The following is a 20,088-nucleotide window of genomic DNA, read 5'->3' as shown; positions in this document are numbered from 1 at the left end:
TGGAGGGGGTCAAGGAAAACAAACAGACTTACACAAAAATAAGAAAACGAAAGAAGACGCAACTAGCCAATGCTTTGGGTGCCTGCACCAAGTGTTTTGCCTTGTGGGCATAACATCGGTGTAGACAAAAGGTTACCCTTTCCTTAGCTCTTGGCCAAACAGACTCGACAAAACAAAATAAAAGACACGAAAAACAAAAAACAAAACTAACATCCTAGGGAGGGTGAGAATTCATGGGGCAGGTGCAGGTGGGTACCTGAAACCCTGATGCTTGAAGAAGGCCAGAAGGGCCTTTTGGGTTGCTGCCAGTGGTACTTGGGTCTCCATGATCCTGGACTCAATCCTATCTAACTGGTTCTCCTTTTCCTCCGATTCCGATTCCTCTATCTTCTCATTTTCTTTGCCCACAGCAGGGCTTTGGCCTTCGGCAGCCGAAACTTCTCTTTCCTCTGGATTAGTGAATTTGAGCACACCCTTCTCCATTCTCACATCCCTCATTCGAATCAAAGCCTCCACATTGAGCTTTTCTGCCTCGATCTTGGTGTTTTCTTCTTCAATCTCGATCTCATTCAGTTGAGTAAATGCAGTGGTGAACTGGATGCACGAGAGCCTTTGATTGGGTTTGCTGATGATGGATTCTATATGCTCGATCAGGAAGGCCCCGAAGTTGAGTTTTACATTGTTGTTCATTGCCCAAAGGATATAGAGATCCTTTTTGGACATAGCATTTCCACTGTCCAGCTTCCCGAAGATAGAGTAGGAGAGGATGCGGTGGCACATCCTTAGGGCAGAATCACGGATTCTGTGTCCTTTGACCTTCTGTGTCTTGAACAGCCCTCCATCTCTAATGTCTGCCCACATGACATCCCATTCCTGTGCGTCGAAGGTTGGGACTCATCTTTTTGCTTCCTTATACTCCTTTTTCTGCAGATCCCTCAGCTTCACCATTCCCAGATTCAGGTTTAGCTCGTTCACGGAAATGTCTCTAGTTTCCCCCTTCATAGAGAAGCTCATGCCCAGAAGGCCATAGTTGGGGTTGATGTCTACCTGGACCGAATCGAAAACCTCCCTTACTACTTCCTCGTAAGCGTGTCTAGGCCATTCCAGAAATGGTTCCCATCCTATGTTGGCGAAATACTCCTTAATCTTCCCCACCACGCCCAGTTGCTCTAGCGAGTCCATATCCGGGATCTTGGGCACAACAATCCCCTTCTTCTTTGATAGTTTTGTTGTCTTCTTCCTGCTTCTCGGGGCGGACGCCGGCTCCCCTTTAATCATCCAGATTGGGGTTGGGTTCAGAGTTTTCTTCCTCCTCTTGGCGGGTGTCTCCTCTGCATCCTCTCCGGATTCCCACTGCTCTTCTTGCAGCACTGAACCCGAAGGTTCATTTTTCTCAGTCGACGAACCTTCGGCCGGCGTGGCCGATTTCTCAACCGCCGGTTTTTTTCTCTTTGAGGCAGAGAGCGGTTGCTTTTTCTTCATGGACACCTCTTCACTCTTCTTCGCCATTTCTGATGCGGGATTGTCCTCTCCCATGATTGCATGAGGTTCACCGGTGCCAAGGGTTGGCGCGTCCATCTCCGTCGTAAGTTGGTCGATGACATTCTCATCTACCGGCGAGGGGCTCTCGGTTTGCAGAAGGGTTTTTGATGATGGAGGTGGTGTGGTTTCCATTGGAATAGGTTTCTGATGTGAGGTTTTTCTTGGTGGATTTGGTTTGGGTGGCGTGAGGCTTTCTCCGGTGAGGTCGATTTTTATGCCGTGGGGAATTCCTCTGAGTTTGTTCTTCGGCCTTGTGGAGACCATGGTGGTGCGGTGGTGGTTTTTGTATGAGAGGGGTGCGAGAAAACAGGGTGGTGATTATGGGAAGTTGGATGGTTGAGGGTAGTGACGTCGTGGGTAGAGGTTTAGGGTTTTTGATGGATAGGTGTCACACCCCGTATTTTGAGAAGCTAATTGTGCCCTAGCTCGTATTTAAATTGAGTTTAAATAGTAGCTAGAGGAATTATGCACGTGGGCGAATAAACGAGATAAGAATTATTTTGAGAGTTTAATAGGAGGCGATATTATTTTCTCAGGCCTTATAAATCATATTATTTGAGAGACACATCTTCGCCCTATATTTAAATATCTATGTGAGATTAATATTTTACGTGGTAGAATATTCACATATGATTTATTGATGCATTGTTATTATGATATTAGTAATATCATAATTGAGACATATTTTCTGGGATATATTCCTACACACTAAATAAGAGTTAATTATTCAAGCATATATATTTATGCCTCTTGATTCCTCTTCCCCTCACTCCCCTCGATTCCTTTTCCCCTCACTCCCCTCGATTCCTCTTCCCCTCACTCCTCTCGATTCCTCTTCCCCTCACTCCCCTCGATTCCTCTTCCCCTTCTCTTCTCGATCTCTCTGCTTCTCTCGATCTCTCTGTCTCTCTCGATCTCTCTGTCTCTCTCGATCTCTCTGCTTCTCTCGATTTCTCTGCTTCTCTCGATCTCTCTGTCTCTCTCGATCTCTCTTCTCTGCTCTTCTCGACTTCTCTTCTCCTCTCGATCTCACTTCTCTGCTCTTCTCGACTTCTCTCTGCTTCTCTCGATCTCTCAGTCTCTCTCGATCTCTCTGCTCCTCTCGATCTCTCTTCCTCTCTCTCTCTCGATCGATCTCTCTTCCCCCTCTCCCTCTCACTCGATCTCTCTTCTCCTATCACTCTCTCTCGGTCTCTACCTCTCCCTCACACTCTTCTCTTTCTCCTCATTAAATGAGACTCACCTGCACCATTAACCACTCCCCTAAAAAGGCTAACCTATCTAGCCAACACAATCCCCACTTTTAAGCTCACACATGCACATGCACGAGCTTCTCTCCCTCCCCCCTTACTCGATCTCTCTCTAATCATTCTCCTGCACCATTAAGAGGATGACATCCTCACCAATTATTATCTTAGTTATTGCAAGATATGCATTAATGAAGCAAATCACACCATCACATCACCTCATCAAAGCAAGCTCTCCTCTTCTCTTTCTTCCCCCCCTTATTTTCGGCAGCCTCCACTCCTCACTCCACCACACTTCTCTCCTTGTTTCACCATTTTTGGAAAGAGTTAAGGAAGCCAAAAGTGTTCTACCTTCACACTAAAGCCATCAAGTGTGCTCCAATCTTCAAGCACAAGCTCCAAGCATACTACGCATCATCTTCTACTCCACCTCCATTGATCTTGTTGGTAGCAACCTCGATCCTCCTCTTATGTTATGTATATATTTTCATGATGTATACGCATGTATATTGAAGCATATTGAAGCATGATAGTCCCCTCTCTACTCTTATGATTTTCAAAAATGTTGGTGAAAGAAAGCATATGAACTCCTTCAAACTTTCCACTACTTCTCATATGCTCATACACACGTCTACATGTTAGATGCATGAGAAAGAAAGAGATACTTCTTGAAAACCCTTGAGAGGGTTATATGTTATGACAATTGAAGCATGGTGAGTTATTAGTGAGAAAATGCATGAACATGGTGGTGAAATTATAGATCTATGATTAAATGTGTAAATGTTGTTATTTCAACCATTTTGAGAAGTTTTCTTACGTTCTGGACTGATCATTGGACGAGGTTTATCTCGTCCAAAACTCTTCAAACTTTTACGGTGTGTAGATATATGGGTAATGTAATCTCTGGTAAAATTTCAAGACATTTGGACTTCGTTTACTATCAATTTAAAATGTAAAACTTTTACTGCACATTTCCGCCGGAAATGTAGAAGGGCGGTCCCTTGAGTCACACTTTTCAGTGACTTTCAAAAATATTCAGCCTCCCAAATTTTTATGGTAGAAAGATACATGTGTTATATAGATTCAAATCATATTTCAAACCATTTGGCTAACGTTTATTATTTTTCAAAAATCCTAACTTGCAGTCGTGCAAAACTGCCGAATCTGGTAGACTGTGGGAAAACACCCATATCTCTGAAACCACTTGGATTTTTCCACTCTACTTTTTTTTAAATAAAACTAGACTCAAAGAGATTTTCAATGGTGTAAGTGTTCGAATCCAGGAGATTTCTGAGTTAAAACAGTTTATTCTTTAAAGTTGAGGCAGAGCAGAATGGTAAACTGGAAGAGTCCGAAAATTTCTACTTTGAAATTGTTTTGAGGATTTCAAAGTTTTGGTGGAATAATACACCATGTTTTGGCATGAAAATGCTACTAGAAAATTTTATATATATTTTCCAAAGCTTACATGAATATTTGAGAATTTATTTGCAATGAAAAAGATTTCAAGTTCATAGGATTATTTTCAAGTCAATTGACTATTGAGATAATTCATAAATGTATTATGTGGAATGAGTGATAAGTTTGAAGCATGAATGACTATGTGTTTTATATGAATGCTATTTACCTAGGATTGAGAGTCTTTTAATTGGATAAGATATCCAATTAAATTGGGAGGTCCAATTGGGTAAATAGTAGAGAAGTTATTAGATGAGATTAAGCATTGATGCAAGTATAAGTATTAGATATTAGTTAGATTAATTTCTAACTAGAGTTTATTTTGTCACATGCCAATCTAAACCACGTGCGCCACCAAAGGTCCGAGTGACGGCCGGCGTTAGTACGACTCTGAACGTTACGTCATCGACCCCTGAGACAGGTGGGCTTTATTCTAACTCTATTATGGCTAGCTACCATGATAATGAGTTCAAATGCAAAATCTTATGAAAATGAAGCATGTTGAAGCATTATTGATGAATCTTGTGAAAATGAAGCATGTTGAAGCATTATTGATGAGTATAATGAAAATTGTCATCTTGCCATATTTATTATTGATGAGAATGAGATGTGGTATGTTGCCTCTATGAAAGACATGATTATGATCATGATGCAAGATATCGGCCGTTAACTGATTTATATGACAGTAAAGGTTTTTTGCGCAGAGGTGATCGTGAGCCGTCTCTAGTCGGCCCCGGTCACGGTGATTTGAAGGAGGCCTCCTTCTCTTCACATAGTATATATATGTTATATGAGTTCTCATAGTTGGCACATACCCTGAATATAATGTCTGCAAACTAATGATATTATTATGATGATGCAAATGAGTTTATGACAGAAAAACATGAACAGGTATTTCAAATCTCATAAAATCCTGTTGATGCATTGAAAAGGGCAAGATTGACATATAGCTCTAAGAGCAACATTTCAATTATTTCCGGCATGAGTCCACTGAGTGCTTTTTGGTACTCAGCCCTGCATGTATTTCTAAATGTGCAGGTCTGGCTTGGCGCGAGGATGGGTGAAGGCTGTTGGAATTGTCAGTTGGCTGTGTCTTCCCTATGTCTCATGTTTATCTTTATATGCTTTGACTCTATAAGAATTTGAACTCCCTGCTATATGTCTTCACACATATAGTAACACATATCGCTGCACAACTCTGATGAAACTTTATTTAATTTGCTTATGCCTGTAATATCCCATAAGGGAAATACTTCTTAAACCCTTGCTAAGTTTCAACTGCTTATTATGTTTCACCCAAGCGAGTAATTATTTTGGGTCTTAAAACCTTTCTTGAAAATGAGTAAATTGCAAATGCTTTCGCTAATACAAGATGTATTTCTATTTCTTTCACTATTTCTTTTATTAGTCGTACGATACTTGGTATACGCTATCACTGGCTATATCGGGCTGCGACAATAGGGCTGACAACTGTAACATGATGTGACGTGCATCAGGCGGTTTCAGCCGGTGTTTTGCCCGAGAGCCCTGCCTGCCTTTGGACCGATCGTCCCAACCCTTGATTACTTCTGCCCAATACTCCTTCTCCTGGTACCTGCACATAAAATTTCAAATTCCCGCGAAGACGGGAAACTCAAACCTACCCACAACTGTGGGCAAAACCTAATTCCTAGGCAAAACACGGAAAGGAACAAACTAATGAAAAACAAAACAAGAAAAACTAAAACAACAGGTTACCTCCTGGACAGTGCTCTTTTTATCGTCCTAAGCATGACATTGTACCTCAAAATCATCCAGAGTGATTTTTGTCTGGGGATGGATCCAACTCATCCCTAATCCTTGGTTCATGCCCATAATAGGCCTTCAATCTTTGTCCATTCACCTTGAATACTTTCCCTGACTTTGCTTTCTTGACTTCAACAGCTCCATTTGGGAATTGGGCTTGTACTTCAAACGGTCCAATCCATTTTGTACTTAGCTTTCCTGAGGCAAATTTGAACCGTGTTTTGTACAAAATGACCTTTTGCCCATAGCTGAACTGCTTGTTCCTGATCAGGGTGTCATGACTTTTCTTCATCCTTTCTTTGTATAGAACTGCACTGTCATACGTCTCTCTTCTGATTTCCTCCAACTCTTGAATCTCAAGTTTCCTTGCTTGGCCTGCCTCATTCCAGTCATAGTTCACCTTATTAACTGCCCAAAATGCCTTGTGCTCCAGCTCTACCGGCAAATGACACCTTTTGCCATAAACCAATCTGTATGGTGACATTCCAAAAGGGGTCTTGTATGCGGTTCGATATGCCCATAAGGCATCTTCCAACTTTAAACTGCAATCTTTCCCTGTTGGGCCAACGGTTTTTCGCAGGATTATCTTGATGATGCGATTTGACAGTTCTGCCTAACCATTGGCTTGTAGTGGTAGGCTGTTGAGACCCGATGCTGTACTCCATATTTCTTGAACAAGTTCTCGACCGACAAATTGCACACCGAACCTGCAGAAAATATTAGTTTTCAAAAAATTCACCACTACCTTTGAGTCATCTGTCGGAGGAGCTTTTGCCTCTACCCATTTGGAGACATAATCCACCAAAATCAGGATGTATAGGTTCCCTCTCGAACTGGGCAGGGGTCCCATGAAATCCATGCCCCATATGTCAAATATTTCCACGGGCATGATCGGAATCATGGGCATTTCATTCCTTCTGGTTATGGTTCCTTCTCTTTGGCATTGAGGGCAGTTCTTGCAAACCGTGTAAATGTCTTTGAAAATGGTTGGCCAGTAAAATCCGCATTCTAAAACTTTGGCTGCAATCCTCTTGTGCCCAAACTGGCGCCCACACTCTTTTGAATGGCAAAATTCCAGAATGCTTCTCTATTCTTCTTGTGGAACGCATCTCCTTAAAATTTGATCCCCGCATTGCTTCCATAAATACGGTTCATCCCAAATGTATTCCTTGCTTTCCTTGGTCAATTTCTTCTTCTGGGCATAAGTGTATCCTGGAGGTATATATCCAGAGCACAGGTAGTTGAAGAGGTCTGCATATCAAGGATCTTCCTCCCTTCCTTGGGCATAGAACAACTGCTCATCGGGAAACATCTCCTTGATTGGTTCCCCATCTTCCCTTCTCGCAATTCTGCTCAAATGGTCGGCCACTTGATTTTGTGCCCCAGCTTTGTCCTTGATTTCCACATCAAAGTCTTGCAAGAGCAAAACCCATCGAATCAATCTGGGTTTGGACTCCTTTTTGGCCATAAGGTACTTCAAAGCCGCAAAATCGGTGTAGACAGTAGTCTTTCCTCCAAGCAAGTAGGATCTGAATTTTTCAAAAGCAAACACTACTGCCAGCATTTCTTTCTCCGATAAACAGTGAAGTCATCCATGAATACCTCAATGCAGTTTTCGAGGAGGTCCGAGAATATGCTCATCATACACCTTTGGAATGTTCCAGGGGCGTTGCACAGCCCAAATGGCATCCTCCGATAGGCAAAAGTGCCGAAAGGGCAAGTGAAGGTGGTTTTGCCCTGGTCCTCCTCTGCAACCTAAAATCTGCATATATCCCGAGTATCCATCCAAAAAATAGAAATATTGATTTCCCGCAAGTCTTTCGAGCATCTCATCAATGAAAGGCAAGGGGAAGTGATCCTTTCTTATCTTTTGGTTGAGTTTGCGGTAGTCAATACATGCTCTCCAGCCGGTTTGTAACCTTATGGCTATTTCATTTTCCACCACTTGTATGCCCGATTTCTTGGGCACAACATGCACCGAACTCACCCATCTACTATCGGACACTGGGTATATTATGCCCAAATCCAGTAGTTTGAGTATCTCCTTCATCACAACTTCCTTCATGGCTGGGTTGAGCTTTCTCTGGGGGTATCGGACTCGGGCTGCATCTTTCTCTAGCAATATGTGGTGCATACATACTGTAGGGCTTATGCCCTTGATATCGGCTAGAGTCCATCCAATGGCTCCTTTGTATTTTCCTAAAATCTTCTTAACCTTACTTTCATGTTCCGGTGTTAACTCTGAATTGATGATTACGGGCAATGTGTCATTTTCGCCCAAATAGATGTACTTAAGATGTTTGGGCAGAGACTTCAATTCGAGCTTGGGTGCTCGCTGGAGTGAAGGCACCAATCGATCCTCAGCTTTCAAGGTGGGAATGTTCAGAGCTTCTGTGTAGTTGATCCTCCCTCTGAAGGAATATTAAACTGAATTAATGCTCCGATTGCCCGATGATCGTTTCTTGGAATATTATTAATTTATCATACAACGATTAATCCTAACATGCTCCTATGAATTTAACAACTGCACGTTGGAGTTAGAGAATACCTGAAGAATTCCTAAGAATTCGTCAATCTGTTGCTGAACAGGTCAGCCAACTTCACGCCTTCGTTTGAAGCCTCAAACGTCCTCAAATCGTATTTCGCCCAGAAATACGACTTCTTCGTCTTCGAGAGAGCTTTCCGTGGCCGCCTGATTCGTCTGAATCGGAGTTCTGTGGAGGAAGTTATGGCCGTTTTACGGAGACTGCCAGAACTTGGTTTCCTGCGAAAATCTGACTCCAGCTCTGATCTTCTCGACTGTATCCCGCTCAGCTTTCACCGTTGGATAGACAACGATCTATGAAAGTCCCAAGAGAGAATGCTCCACACTTTTTCCTGCGCCCCACAGCTCTCTCAAAACCCTAATTTTTATCAGTGTGTTTTCCTGAGAGCTGACAGCTGTATTTAGTTAAAATTAAATACGTGTGGGCACAGAATTAGTGTAGGAGGCGTTTTTCTCTCCTTCTAGGGCTAGGAGACATTGGGCCAGTCCAGGGACCAGATACAAGGAATAAAGATGGGCCTCAAATAAATTAATTTATCTATGGTCAGCCCAGACCATAATTAATTTATAAATATCAGTTCATTCCACTAGAGAACCGATACTGACTTACCCCTTTATTGCCGGTGATGAGTCGGGGGCTTGTATTTAGACTTATTAAATCTCCGTATTTAAAATATCCGACATCCATTAATTAATTAGAGCTCTGACAGCTTAAATTAATTAATCTCTTAATAATTCCTTAAGCAGTACCACTCAAACTTTATTATTACGCCTGAACTTAATCAACCTGCAGGGTTTAGCGCAATAAACCTTATTGAGCTCCTTAAGGGGATGTCATTATCCTATACCGGATACGGGTACTAATATAGATAATCAAATATCATATATTAACCGCTATCACCCAAGATACAGAGTACTCGAGTTAGTATATAACTTTCACCCATAGTAAGTCAAAGTGATATACGAATTAACATATATATCTGAATACTTATTAGTATTAAGATCTTATAAGTCACCGAGATCTTGATTCTTTACTTAAGTCAGATAGAAGAATACATCTCAACTGTGGTCCTATCAATACGTAATGACGTACCAGTATAGACAAGTAGCCAAGACAAACTACTTCCATCTATACTGCAGCCTAAACCAATAACTTGTCCTAGAGTTATTTCGGCTGTGATCATATTATATCTCTTAAGGTTATTCCAATTATATGGTCTTCTGTGATCTACAACACACCATATAATCTACTTATATAGAGATAAAGAACATACATATGCAATCATGAACACAATCAGATAGGAGATTAGATAGTGAACTTAGGAAACATTGTATACAAGCATAAAACGTTCTTGCTTTCAGTATACAAATCCAACAATCTCCCACTTATACTAAAGCAAACTTTTAGTATACAATGCGTCTATTTACCAATCACCTAACACTTCTCCCACTTATACTTAAAGTTTCCTAAGTGGGTGGCATCAATCGCATTCCCATCTTTCAATGACCATTTGCGATAAGCCTTTTGTGAAAAGATCAGTAGGTTTCTCCAATATGTGAGAATTTATTCTTTGAGCACATAACCTCGATTTACGAATAATCGTATAACTTGGTACTTACTCTCCATGTGTTTGACCCCTTGTGGTTCTTGGATTCCTTAGAGTTTGCAACTGCACTTGAGGTACCACGAAGGTGATGCTCTTACGCAAACTAGGAATCACTCTTAGACCCTGGAGGTAGTGGTCAAACCAAAAGGTTTTACCTCCCAAGGAAAACACATAGCTCGAGGTAATTATTCTTTGTTCCGGTCAGCCTGGAAATCCGAAATCATATAATCCTAAAAGGAACTAAACTGTCTAACTGGTAAACTATCCTTATTCTCTAGTCAGGGACTTGAAAATATAATTTACCACAGTTCAGTATCCTTAACTAGGACTATATATATCTTACAACCATGCTAACTGCATAGCAAATATATAAGATCTCGTACATAGTAATCCATACATGAAGCTATCTACTGCGGAAGACGTAGAATACTGCCTTCATTTCCTCAACCTTAAAAGGCATCTGAAGACATAGTCTTTAGATCAAGGAACGCCATATCTAAAAGGTAGCAACCCTTTCTTGGCGGTATTCATACTAAAACGAGTATTCTCAGTATCAGTGTAAGACACTCGAGATAAGCCCAACATCTTTTTCTAGTGATCCCTTATAACCTTGATCACAAAGATGTATACTATACCTCCTTAGTCTTTCATCTGAAACTGTTCGGATAACCATTACTTTATGTCTTGACAATAGCTCCATATTGTCGCCAATTAGGATGATATTATCTACATAAAATGCAAGATAAACCACATCACTGATGACACGAGAGCGATTGACACGAGATGCTTCTCTCCCTCCCTCACGTAACCTTCAGGTTTAAGTGAGCTGCTATGGGTAAAATGATCCGAATGTTCTGAGCATGGCACTGGCAAAAATATCATCATAACCTATACCTTCACACTGGGCATAACCTTTCGCCACCAGTCTAGCTTTAAAAGCTACGACCTTGCTCATTCGGACTTATCATTCTCTTGTATACTCACTTGCAACCTATGGCTTTACGGTATTTTGGTAGCAAGTTTTTCTTAGTATACAACCATATTCTTAATGGATTGCTCCATTGAGGCGTGCCAGAAAACTACATTCTCGTCTTCCACTAATTCCAAGTAGATATCTGGGTCGATTCTCTTATATTCACTACCAGGGACTGAATCCAAAGATTCTCCCAAGAACATAAATCGATCGGGTTGTCCCACAACCCTCCCACTACAATGGATCTGTGGTGGCACATGTGTGTCAACAGTGCGTGCAGTGTCTTGTGGTACAAAACTCTTGCACACTTGGCTTGGGTGATGGAATCGCCTGTCTAATGTCTTCAATTTCTTGAAGTACACTATCTGACTTGGATTAGTGATTACTCCCATAGTCCACTTCTAAGAATCGTGTGTCATTGCTAATAACCACTTTCTGATTCTTTAGGACTAATTGCAAAGATACATAACTCATCATCGAACATATTTTTCCAAGAGTGACCTATTTCTTCTCTCCACCACACCATTTTATATATGGATTACATGGTGTAGTAAACTGGGTTGGAATCCCAAACACTGACAATGAATCAGAAAAGATCATTTCTAACACATTGGCCCTTTATCCCCTTTGTCATGAATGACCTGGTCTCCATCTTTTCCTCTATACAGGATTCGCAGGTTCGAAATAGTACAACCTGGATTGAATCCAATGTACTTATTTAGACACGAGCCTTTGGATCCTATTAAGATAGATGTGACCTATTTCTAGGGTATCAATATATGTGTAAGATCCTCATGAGAGATTAGCCTTAACTTTTCTCTTTCTTTTGTTCGATGATGTAAATGCAATATAAAGGTATTTTGTAGACAAGTTATAGTATGAAGAGAGATGTTCAAAAATACCAGAATAGACTACTTTGTCATTTCTTATGATAGAAACACCACTATCAAAAAGGACATGTGATCCATCTATTCAAAATTTTGAAACATGATAAGGAACTCTCAAAAAACTAAACTATGTCTTTAGAACTTAAAGACAAGTTTCCAATTGCAACAACTGCGACTCTAGTCACGTTGCCCATGAAGACAATCATCTCATCACTTTTCAGCTTCCTTGTCAGCCTAAAAGCCATACAAGGTGCAACAAACATTATAAGTTTCTCTCGTTATCCACTACTCACAACTGAGTAGAAAACGAGCTGACATGTCTCAGTTACTATAGCAAGTGAAGTACCTTAACCCTTTGCCTTGAGTATTGAAATAAGAAATCTCCAATACTCAATCTTATCACACCACTACTCCCACTATTTCCCTTGTCTTTCTTGCCCCTTGGATCCTTCTTCTTCCCGTCATTTGACGAAGAAGATGGCTCACCTTTGGCAATAACAAGTGCTTGCACATCTCTTTCCCACAACTTCCTTAGCCGTAACTAGAGTAACTCAAAAGAAATATCTTTCTTGCTCATAACAGCATTGAGGCGGAAGTTCTTAATTAAAAGACTTGGGAAGAGAGTTCAGGATAATATCGACTTTTGCCTCACCGTCGATACTCCCACTGAGCAAGTCAAGTCCGTCAAAAATGGCATGACATGCTCGTGCACTGAGCTGTACTCACTCATAAAATTAACAAGATTACTCTCATCAAATTTAAATGAGCAGCTCAGTCCGACTCTCCGAACACTTTCTTGAGATTCAGCATGATGCTAATAGCATTGTCCATGCCCTGATGTTGGAGCTACAAGGTTTGTGACATTATACTCATAATAAAGCATATAGCCACATTATTCGTCATATGCCACCTTTTATGCAGTTCCTTTTTCTCATCAGTTGACTCATTGTTCGGACCATAAGAACGTGGAGTAGTAAGCAACACAAAAATGTGTTAGTTTGTGATAAAGATAGAAATCCAAAACTGCGTTTCCATTTAAAAAAAAATATGGACCGGTTAAAAGACTTTGTGCAAGAATAAATAAACAAGAGATATAGACATATCTGAAAGTAAACATGTAAGAACATGAACGCATATAGTTCGTAACAATAATATTGTAACCTTTTGATAAAACAATATTAATGAAACCTCCAACGGCTCAAAGAATTCCATATGTAAGCCACGTGGGGTGGACAGTTACACACGAACTCCTCAACCAGACTATTCACCTAGTCATTTAATTTCCATGTCAACTTAACCTTTTGACAAAAGAAATTAATAGTTGGCACCTTAACTAGACCATATCATCATCAAGAAGGGACTCCGTGGGGGAGTTGTACATTGTACTTGATATGATATCTAAGCAATGACCACATTTTAACCTTGAAAATTAAATTCTCGAAATTAACATACTCACTCGGACCATGTCGCTTTCAATTTAATTTTCTTGGTTATCTTATTTAATACCATTCTCCAAAGTACTTGTGAAAATTACACAAGTAAGCCACGTGGGGTGGACCGTTACTGCATAACTCCCACTACTTTAATGGTTTAAATATTTTTTATAGAAACCTCTTCTGACAAACTTATGAGAAACAAATACGAAGTAAGTCACGTGGGGTGGACCGTTACTCATATTGCTAAACACTTTGTCTAGAGACCGCATGTGGAGGTCTATATAATTTTAAGATTAAAAATTATTAAGTAATAACCACAATTTAACCTTGAGAATTAAATTCTCGAAATTGACATACTCACTCGGACCATGCCGCTTTCAATTTAATTTTCTTGGTTATCTTATTTAATTCCATTCTCCAAAGTACTTGTGAAAATTACACAAGTAAGCCACGTGGGGTGGACCGTTACTGCATAACTCCCACTACTTTAACGGATTTAAATATTTTTATAGAAACCTCATCTGACAAACTTATGAAATAAGTAACAAACATGAAGTAAGCCACGTGGGGTGGACCGTTACTCACATCGCCAATCACTTTGTCTAGAGACCGCTTGTGGAAATCTAAATAATTTTTAATCATCCATAAAATTATTAAGCTTAGTCTTTTTTTCTTTCAAAAGGTTTGATCATGCTCAACACATAATCCTAAACATGCTCATCTAGAACGCAACATGTAAAACATGCTCACAGAATTCTAAAACATGCTTAAGAAAACGATAAACCTACTATCATGCTTGTCTAAGCGCAGTTAATAAAACATATTAACAAGCAAAGACGAGCAAAAGTAAGTAAAGAGCATAAGGGATTAACAACCACGACATGCAAAGAACATAATTAAAACAATAAAGTTCTTCGTGACCCATTCGTGGAACCCCATATTTCTAATCTATTACAAAGAACAGAAAAGAAAAAGCTCAAAAACGTAAACTCGGCCCGAAACGCTTCAAACAGGCCCGTCTTTGAAAACTAGGGTTTGGGCCCCCTAGGGTTTGACAAAACGCAGCTGCCATCTCCCACAGCAGCCGCCCCGGCGCTCGGCAGCAGCAGCCCGGTGCGCAGCCCCGGCGTGCAGCAGCAGCAGCCCGGCGCACTGCCCGGCGTGCAGCAGCAGCCTCCCGGCGTGCAGCAGCAGCAGCCCGGCGCACTGCCCGGCGTGCAGCAGCAGCCTCCCGGCGTGCAGCAGCAGCAGCCCGGCGCACTGCCCGGCGTGCAGCAGCAGCCTGCCCGGCGCACCAGCAGCCTCCCGGCGCGAGCAGCAGCCAGCCCGGCGCACTGCCCGGCGTGCAGCAGCAGCCTGCCCAGCGCACCAGCAGCCTCCCGGCGCGAGCAGCAACCAGCCCGGCGCACAGCCCGGCGTGCAGCAGCACCAGCCCGGCGTGCAGCAGCACCAGCCAGACGCGCAGCCCCGGCGTGCAGCAGCAGCAGCCCGGCGTGCATCCTCAGCTCCTGGTCCCGGCAACCTCGGCAGATCCAGCACGAGAACAGCAGCAACGGCAGCAGCGGCCGCGCGACTCCAGCCGGGCACGCAGCAGCACAAAGCACGCACGCGCAGCCCATGGCGCGCCCAGCCCCTGCTCGCCAGCCATGCTCCTCGGCCCTACCTTTGCCCGACCAATCTCGCCCCTCGGCACCTCGCTGCCCTCTTTACTCTCCAACTCCGTTCTTCGATGTTGATTCGTCGTCGTCATCGTTCCGTTTTCCAACAATTACAGATTACAAAGGAAAACAAATACAATTTGAAACCCTAATCTAACCACGGATTTATCTCGTGGTGAAAAACGATTACAACGTCAAACGACGTATCCCACGAATCAACAAACCACGAAGAACAACAGCAGGAAAAACAACGCACATTATTAATCGTACATAAATTAATAATAGAGCCAAGAAAATAATCCTGGGCTCTGATACCAGTTGAAGGAATATTAAACTGAATTAATGCTCCGATTGCCCGATGATCGTTTCTTGGAATATTATTAATTTATCATACAACGATTAATCCTAACATGCTCCTATGAATTTAACAACTGCACGTTGGAGTTAGAGAATACCTGAAGAATTCCTAAGAATTCGTCAATCTGTTGCTGAACAGGTCAGCCAACTTCACGCCTTCGTTTGAAGCCTCAAACGTCCTCAAATCGTATTTCGCCCAGAAATACGACTTCTTCGTCTTCGAGAGAGCTTTCCGTGGCCGCCTGATTCGTCTGAATCGGAGTTCTGTGGAGGAAGTTATGGCCGTTTTACGGAGACTGCCAGAACTTGGTTTCCTGCGAAAATCTGACTCCAGCTCTGATCTTCTCGACTGTATCCCGCTCAGCTTTCACCGTTGGATAGACAACGATCTATGAAAGTCCCAAGAGAGAATGCTCCACACTTTTTCCTGCGCCCCACAGCTCTCTCAAAACCCTAATTTTTATCAGTGTGTTTTCCTGAGAGCTGACAGCTGTATTTAGTTAAAATTAAATACGTGTGGGCACAGAATTAGTGTAGGAGGCGTTTTTCTCTCCTTCTAGGGCTAGGAGACATTGGGCCAGTCCAGGGACCAGATACAAGGAATAAAGATGGGCCTCAAATAAATTAATTTATCTATGGTCAGCCCAGACCATAATTAATTTATAAATATCAGTTCATTCCACTAGAGAACCGATACTGACTTACCCCTTTATTGCCGGTGATGAGTCGGGGGCTTGTATTTAGACTTATTAAATCTCCGTATTTAAAATATCCGACATCCATTAATTAATTAGAGCTCTGACAGCTTAAATTAATTAATCTCTTAATAATTCCTTAAGCAGTACCACTCAAACTTTATTATTACGCCTGAACTTAATCAACCTGCAGGGTTTAGCGCAATAAACCTTATTGAGCTCCTTAAGGGGATGTCATTATCCTATACCGGATACGGGTACTAATATAGATAATCAAATATCATATATTAACCGCTATCACCCAAGATACAGAGTACTCGAGTTAGTATATAACTTTCACCCATAGTAAGTCAAAGTGATATACGAATTAACATATATATCTGAATACTTATTAGTATTAAGATCTTATAAGTCACCGAGATCTTGATTCTTTACTTAAGTCAGATAGAAGAATACATCTCAACTGTGGTCCTATCAATACGTAATGACGTACCAGTATAGACAAGTAGCCAAGACAAACTACTTCCATCTATACTGCAGCCTAAACCAATAACTTGTCCTAGAGTTATTTCGGCTGTGATCATATTATATCTCTTAAGGTTATTCCAATTATATGGTCTTCTGTGATCTACAACACACCATATAATCTACTTATATAGAGATAAAGAACATACATATGCAATCATGAACACAATCAGATAGGAGATTAGATAGTGAACTTAGGAAACATTGTATACAAGCATAAAACGTTCTTGCTTTCAGTATACAAATCCAACACCCTCTCCATGCATTCAGCATTTTCACTGCCTCTTTTAGTTGTTCCTCCTGAACATCTTCCTCGGTGAGACTGTTTTGGATTACTACATCGAAGGGTTCCTGGAGTGTTGTTCTAAGCAATTCCTCCTCAACAACCCTTCTGATTATATCGATACTTTTGACCATCTCTATGTCGGCGGGATGCTTCATGGCATTATATATATCGAAAGTTACTGTCTCTCCCTCGAACTAGCATGTCAATTTGCCCGTATCATAATCGATGCGCGTCGTAGCAGTTTTGAGGAAAGGCCTCCCTAAAAGCATAACTGGGTCGCGTGCTTTTGACTTCCCCATATCAAGGATGTAGAAATCTGCTGGAAAAATGAGTTCCTCCACTTTAACCAAAACGTCCTCCAATATCCCTTCTGGGTAAACATTTGACCTGTGTGCCAGTTGGATTACTACTCGGGTAGGTTTCAGCGGCCCTATCTCCAAGTCCTGATACATAGACAAAGGCATAACATTAATGGATGCCCCGAGGTCGAGCATTGTCTTATCCACCTTCACGGTTCCTATCACACAAAGAATATGAAACATCATTGGATCTCCACACTTCATGGGCATATCTCGCTGTAGGAGTGCGGATACTGACTCGCCTACTTGAAACCTAGCATCATCAGTGTATTTAACCTTCCGGGTGCAGAGTTATTTTAGGAATTTAGCGCATCTGGGCATAGAGCGTAATGCGACCAAAAGGGGCATATTGACTTCCACTTTTTTAAAGATTTTCACCAATTCGGTCAATTCTTCCTTTTCCTGTTCTCTGGCCATTCTGTCCGGGAAGGGGATTATAGGCTCAACATGTCTCAATTTTTCTTTGGTTTTTTCTGCTGCTTTCTTCTTGGATTCCCTTTCTTGAGCAAATTCTTCCTCATCTGCTGACCCCATTCCAACTTCCTCTCTAACATCTGATTCCTTCTCAGTTTGCTTTACAACCACTTCGGGTAATTCCTTACCATTTCTGAGTGTCACAGCATTTACCTTTGTTACCTCCACTTGGGCAGGAAGTTCCCCCTGTTTGCTTTCCAGGCGAGCTACTGCTTGGGCAAGATGTGACAGTTGGGCATTGACATTCTGCATTCCTCATCTTGACTCCATTATGAACTTTTCGGTTTCATGCTAGAATTTTACTTGTTGTTGTGCTATTTGATGTACAAGCTCTGTCAAGGAAGATCCTCTTGCCTGTTGAGGTTGTTGCGGGTATTGTTGTTGATTACTTGGTTACCCCTGGCTCGGTCCCAGATAGTTATTGTTGTTGTACCTGAGATTTTCGTGCTGTCTCCATCCTTGGTTGTTGTACTGTTTCCTATAAGGTTCAAAGGGCTTTTGATTATGTCCTCCATTACTTCCTCCTTGCTATTGCCCAATAGTATTGACCTCCTAGTCCTCAAAATAGTTGTGGACATTCATCACTTGCATGTGAATTTGCCATGCAAAGTTGGCAAGTTTTCACGGGCTTCCGAATGCTGGGAATTCCTTGGTTAGGTGTTCCTTGAGTTGTCATGAACTTCTCGAACATATTGCATAGCTTGTCAATCTTATCATCTTAGGCAGAGGGGTTCGAAGTCGGTGCATTCCTGACTATTGTTCCTTCTTCATCTCTGGAGTCCTCGGCCATATCAGCTATGAGTTTGAAAGCCTCAGCAGCAGATTTGTTCAGGATCGATCCCCCCGCAAGCAGCGTGTAACCATTGTCTATCTTGCCTTCGAAGTCCTCCCACGAAATACCGAATAAGATCATGATCCGGTATTTGATGTTGTGGGCATTTGGCCAACATTTGTTTGAACCTCCCCCAATACTCGTAAAGGATTTCTCCTGACCCCATCTTGATGTTGCTTATTCGAGTCCTCAAATTCTGGATTCGGGCTACTGGAAAATACTTCTCCAAAAACTTACTCTGCAACTCATGCCAGGTCTCCCTCGCTCCTTCTAATAGAGATAACGGAAAAATAAGGAGTTGGATGTATTCACCTAGGGCTTAGCTTGCAGTGCGCACTGTTCCGCATGCCATCTCGAAGTCCTGAAGATGTCTTTGAGGGTCCTCCCCGGGCATATCACTGTACTTGGGCAAGATTTGAATCAGTGTATGCTTCAGCTCCCAATTTCCAGTGATCTCCGGTAGCACAATGGCAGAAGGCCGGAGGTTGAGATTGTTCAGAAACATCATGTCCCGAAGAGTTCTGTTGGCATTGTCATTTACTACTTCTGGGTTTTCAGCCATCTCTCTTTCTTCTTCTAACTGTCTCTGTCTTTCTCGTGCCTCTCGTTCTGCCCTACGTCTGTTCCCGTTGTTCTGTCGTGCTTGTCGCACAATCTCCGCGTTGAACAAAAGATCGTTGTTACATGCACTCCTGGTACGACGAAGAAACATACAATAAGGCAAAACTCACACTTTGATCACAAGAGAAATTACTAGCGCTCTCAGTTCCCCGGCAACGGCGCCAATTTGACAAAGCCATCGTTTGAGCTTCGTGCAAATAAAATATCTTGTGCCCACAACTAGACTAGCTAGTGGTAAGTCTAGAGTCGAATCCACAGGGAACTGAGCAGTAACTCCTCCTGCAAGGGTATCACTAAAAAGGGTTTGTATTCTGACGGGTTCTGACCACAACGTGCTTATGGGCAGAACAATGTTTCCAACTAAAACTGAAATAACAAAGGTAACTTAATCAAATAACAAAACAATCCTGACTTGGGTTCGAATCACTAAGCATGAACTAGGCACTCGGTCATTGGTGTAAAGATAAATTACTATACTCGCATACCAGTGGTTATAGACATAAGAATTGTTACACCCCTATTGTCACTCGTCACGCACGCAAAAACCTCTCGCCTAATCTATCCTTTCAGTCTATGATCCCTTAAAAGTTATCCCTAATGGAAACCAACTACCCCGGACAACATCCACGTCCTCTGCGATGGCCTATCGTTAGTTGTGCTTTGCCCAGAATGCCTTAAGAACTAGATAGACCCACTTGACTCTTAAGCAGATATTTCACCGCAGTCACGGCTTCAACACTCGTTGTACTATTTTGGAGGTCGATGGCGTCTCGCCTTTGCCCAAAGTTTACTTGTGGCCAA

The 20,088-nt window shown here is 42.0% G+C and overlaps 2 protein-coding genes and 1 long non-coding RNA gene across 3 annotated transcripts; 1 reads left to right on the top strand and 2 right to left on the bottom strand.

The window, feature by feature from the left end:
- Positions 1-4,605: 4,605 nt before the first annotated feature.
- Positions 4,606-5,542, top strand: LOC131014138 (uncharacterized). The gene is made up of 2 exons (XR_009098083.1): positions 4,606-4,668; positions 5,286-5,542. It is a non-coding gene; the product is annotated as an uncharacterized LOC131014138 (long non-coding RNA).
- A 494-nt stretch (positions 5,543-6,036) lies between these two features.
- Positions 6,037-6,516, bottom strand: LOC131018671 (uncharacterized). Its single transcript, XM_057947385.1, has one exon. It carries the CDS (start codon positions 6,514-6,516, stop codon positions 6,037-6,039), a length of 480 nt encoding a protein of 159 aa, XP_057803368.1.
- A 10,679-nt stretch (positions 6,517-17,195) lies between these two features.
- Positions 17,196-18,086, bottom strand: LOC131018670 (uncharacterized). Its single transcript, XM_057947384.1, has 2 exons — positions 17,739-18,086; positions 17,196-17,636 (listed from the first exon to the last, which is right to left on the bottom strand). Exons 1-2 carry the CDS (start codon positions 18,084-18,086, stop codon positions 17,196-17,198), a joined length of 789 nt encoding a protein of 262 aa, XP_057803367.1.
- Positions 18,087-20,088: the final 2,002 nt, after the last annotated feature.

This window comes from Salvia miltiorrhiza, chromosome 3 (assembly GCF_028751815.1).
Source record: "Salvia miltiorrhiza cultivar Shanhuang (shh) chromosome 3, IMPLAD_Smil_shh, whole genome shotgun sequence".
NCBI classification, from domain to species: domain Eukaryota; kingdom Viridiplantae; phylum Streptophyta; class Magnoliopsida; order Lamiales; family Lamiaceae; genus Salvia; species Salvia miltiorrhiza.
Note: the sequence above shows the minus strand (reverse complement) of the source record. Positions and strands in the feature narration are given on the sequence as shown.

What these genes read in the sequence shown, in the direction of transcription:
- LOC131018670 (XM_057947384.1), bottom strand. Translation starts at nt 18,086, where the DNA reads ATGCAGAATGTCAATGCCCAACTGTCACATCTTGCCCAAGCAGTAGCT. An exon ending in AGGAAGAATTGACCGAATTG is followed by an intron (nt 17,637 to 17,738) that starts GTGAAAATCTTT and finishes TGCACCCGGAAG; the next exon opens with GTTAAATACACTGATGATGC.
- LOC131018671 (XM_057947385.1), bottom strand. Translation starts at nt 6,516, where the DNA reads ATGTCACCATACAGATTGGTTTATGGCAAAAGGTGTCATTTGCCGGTA.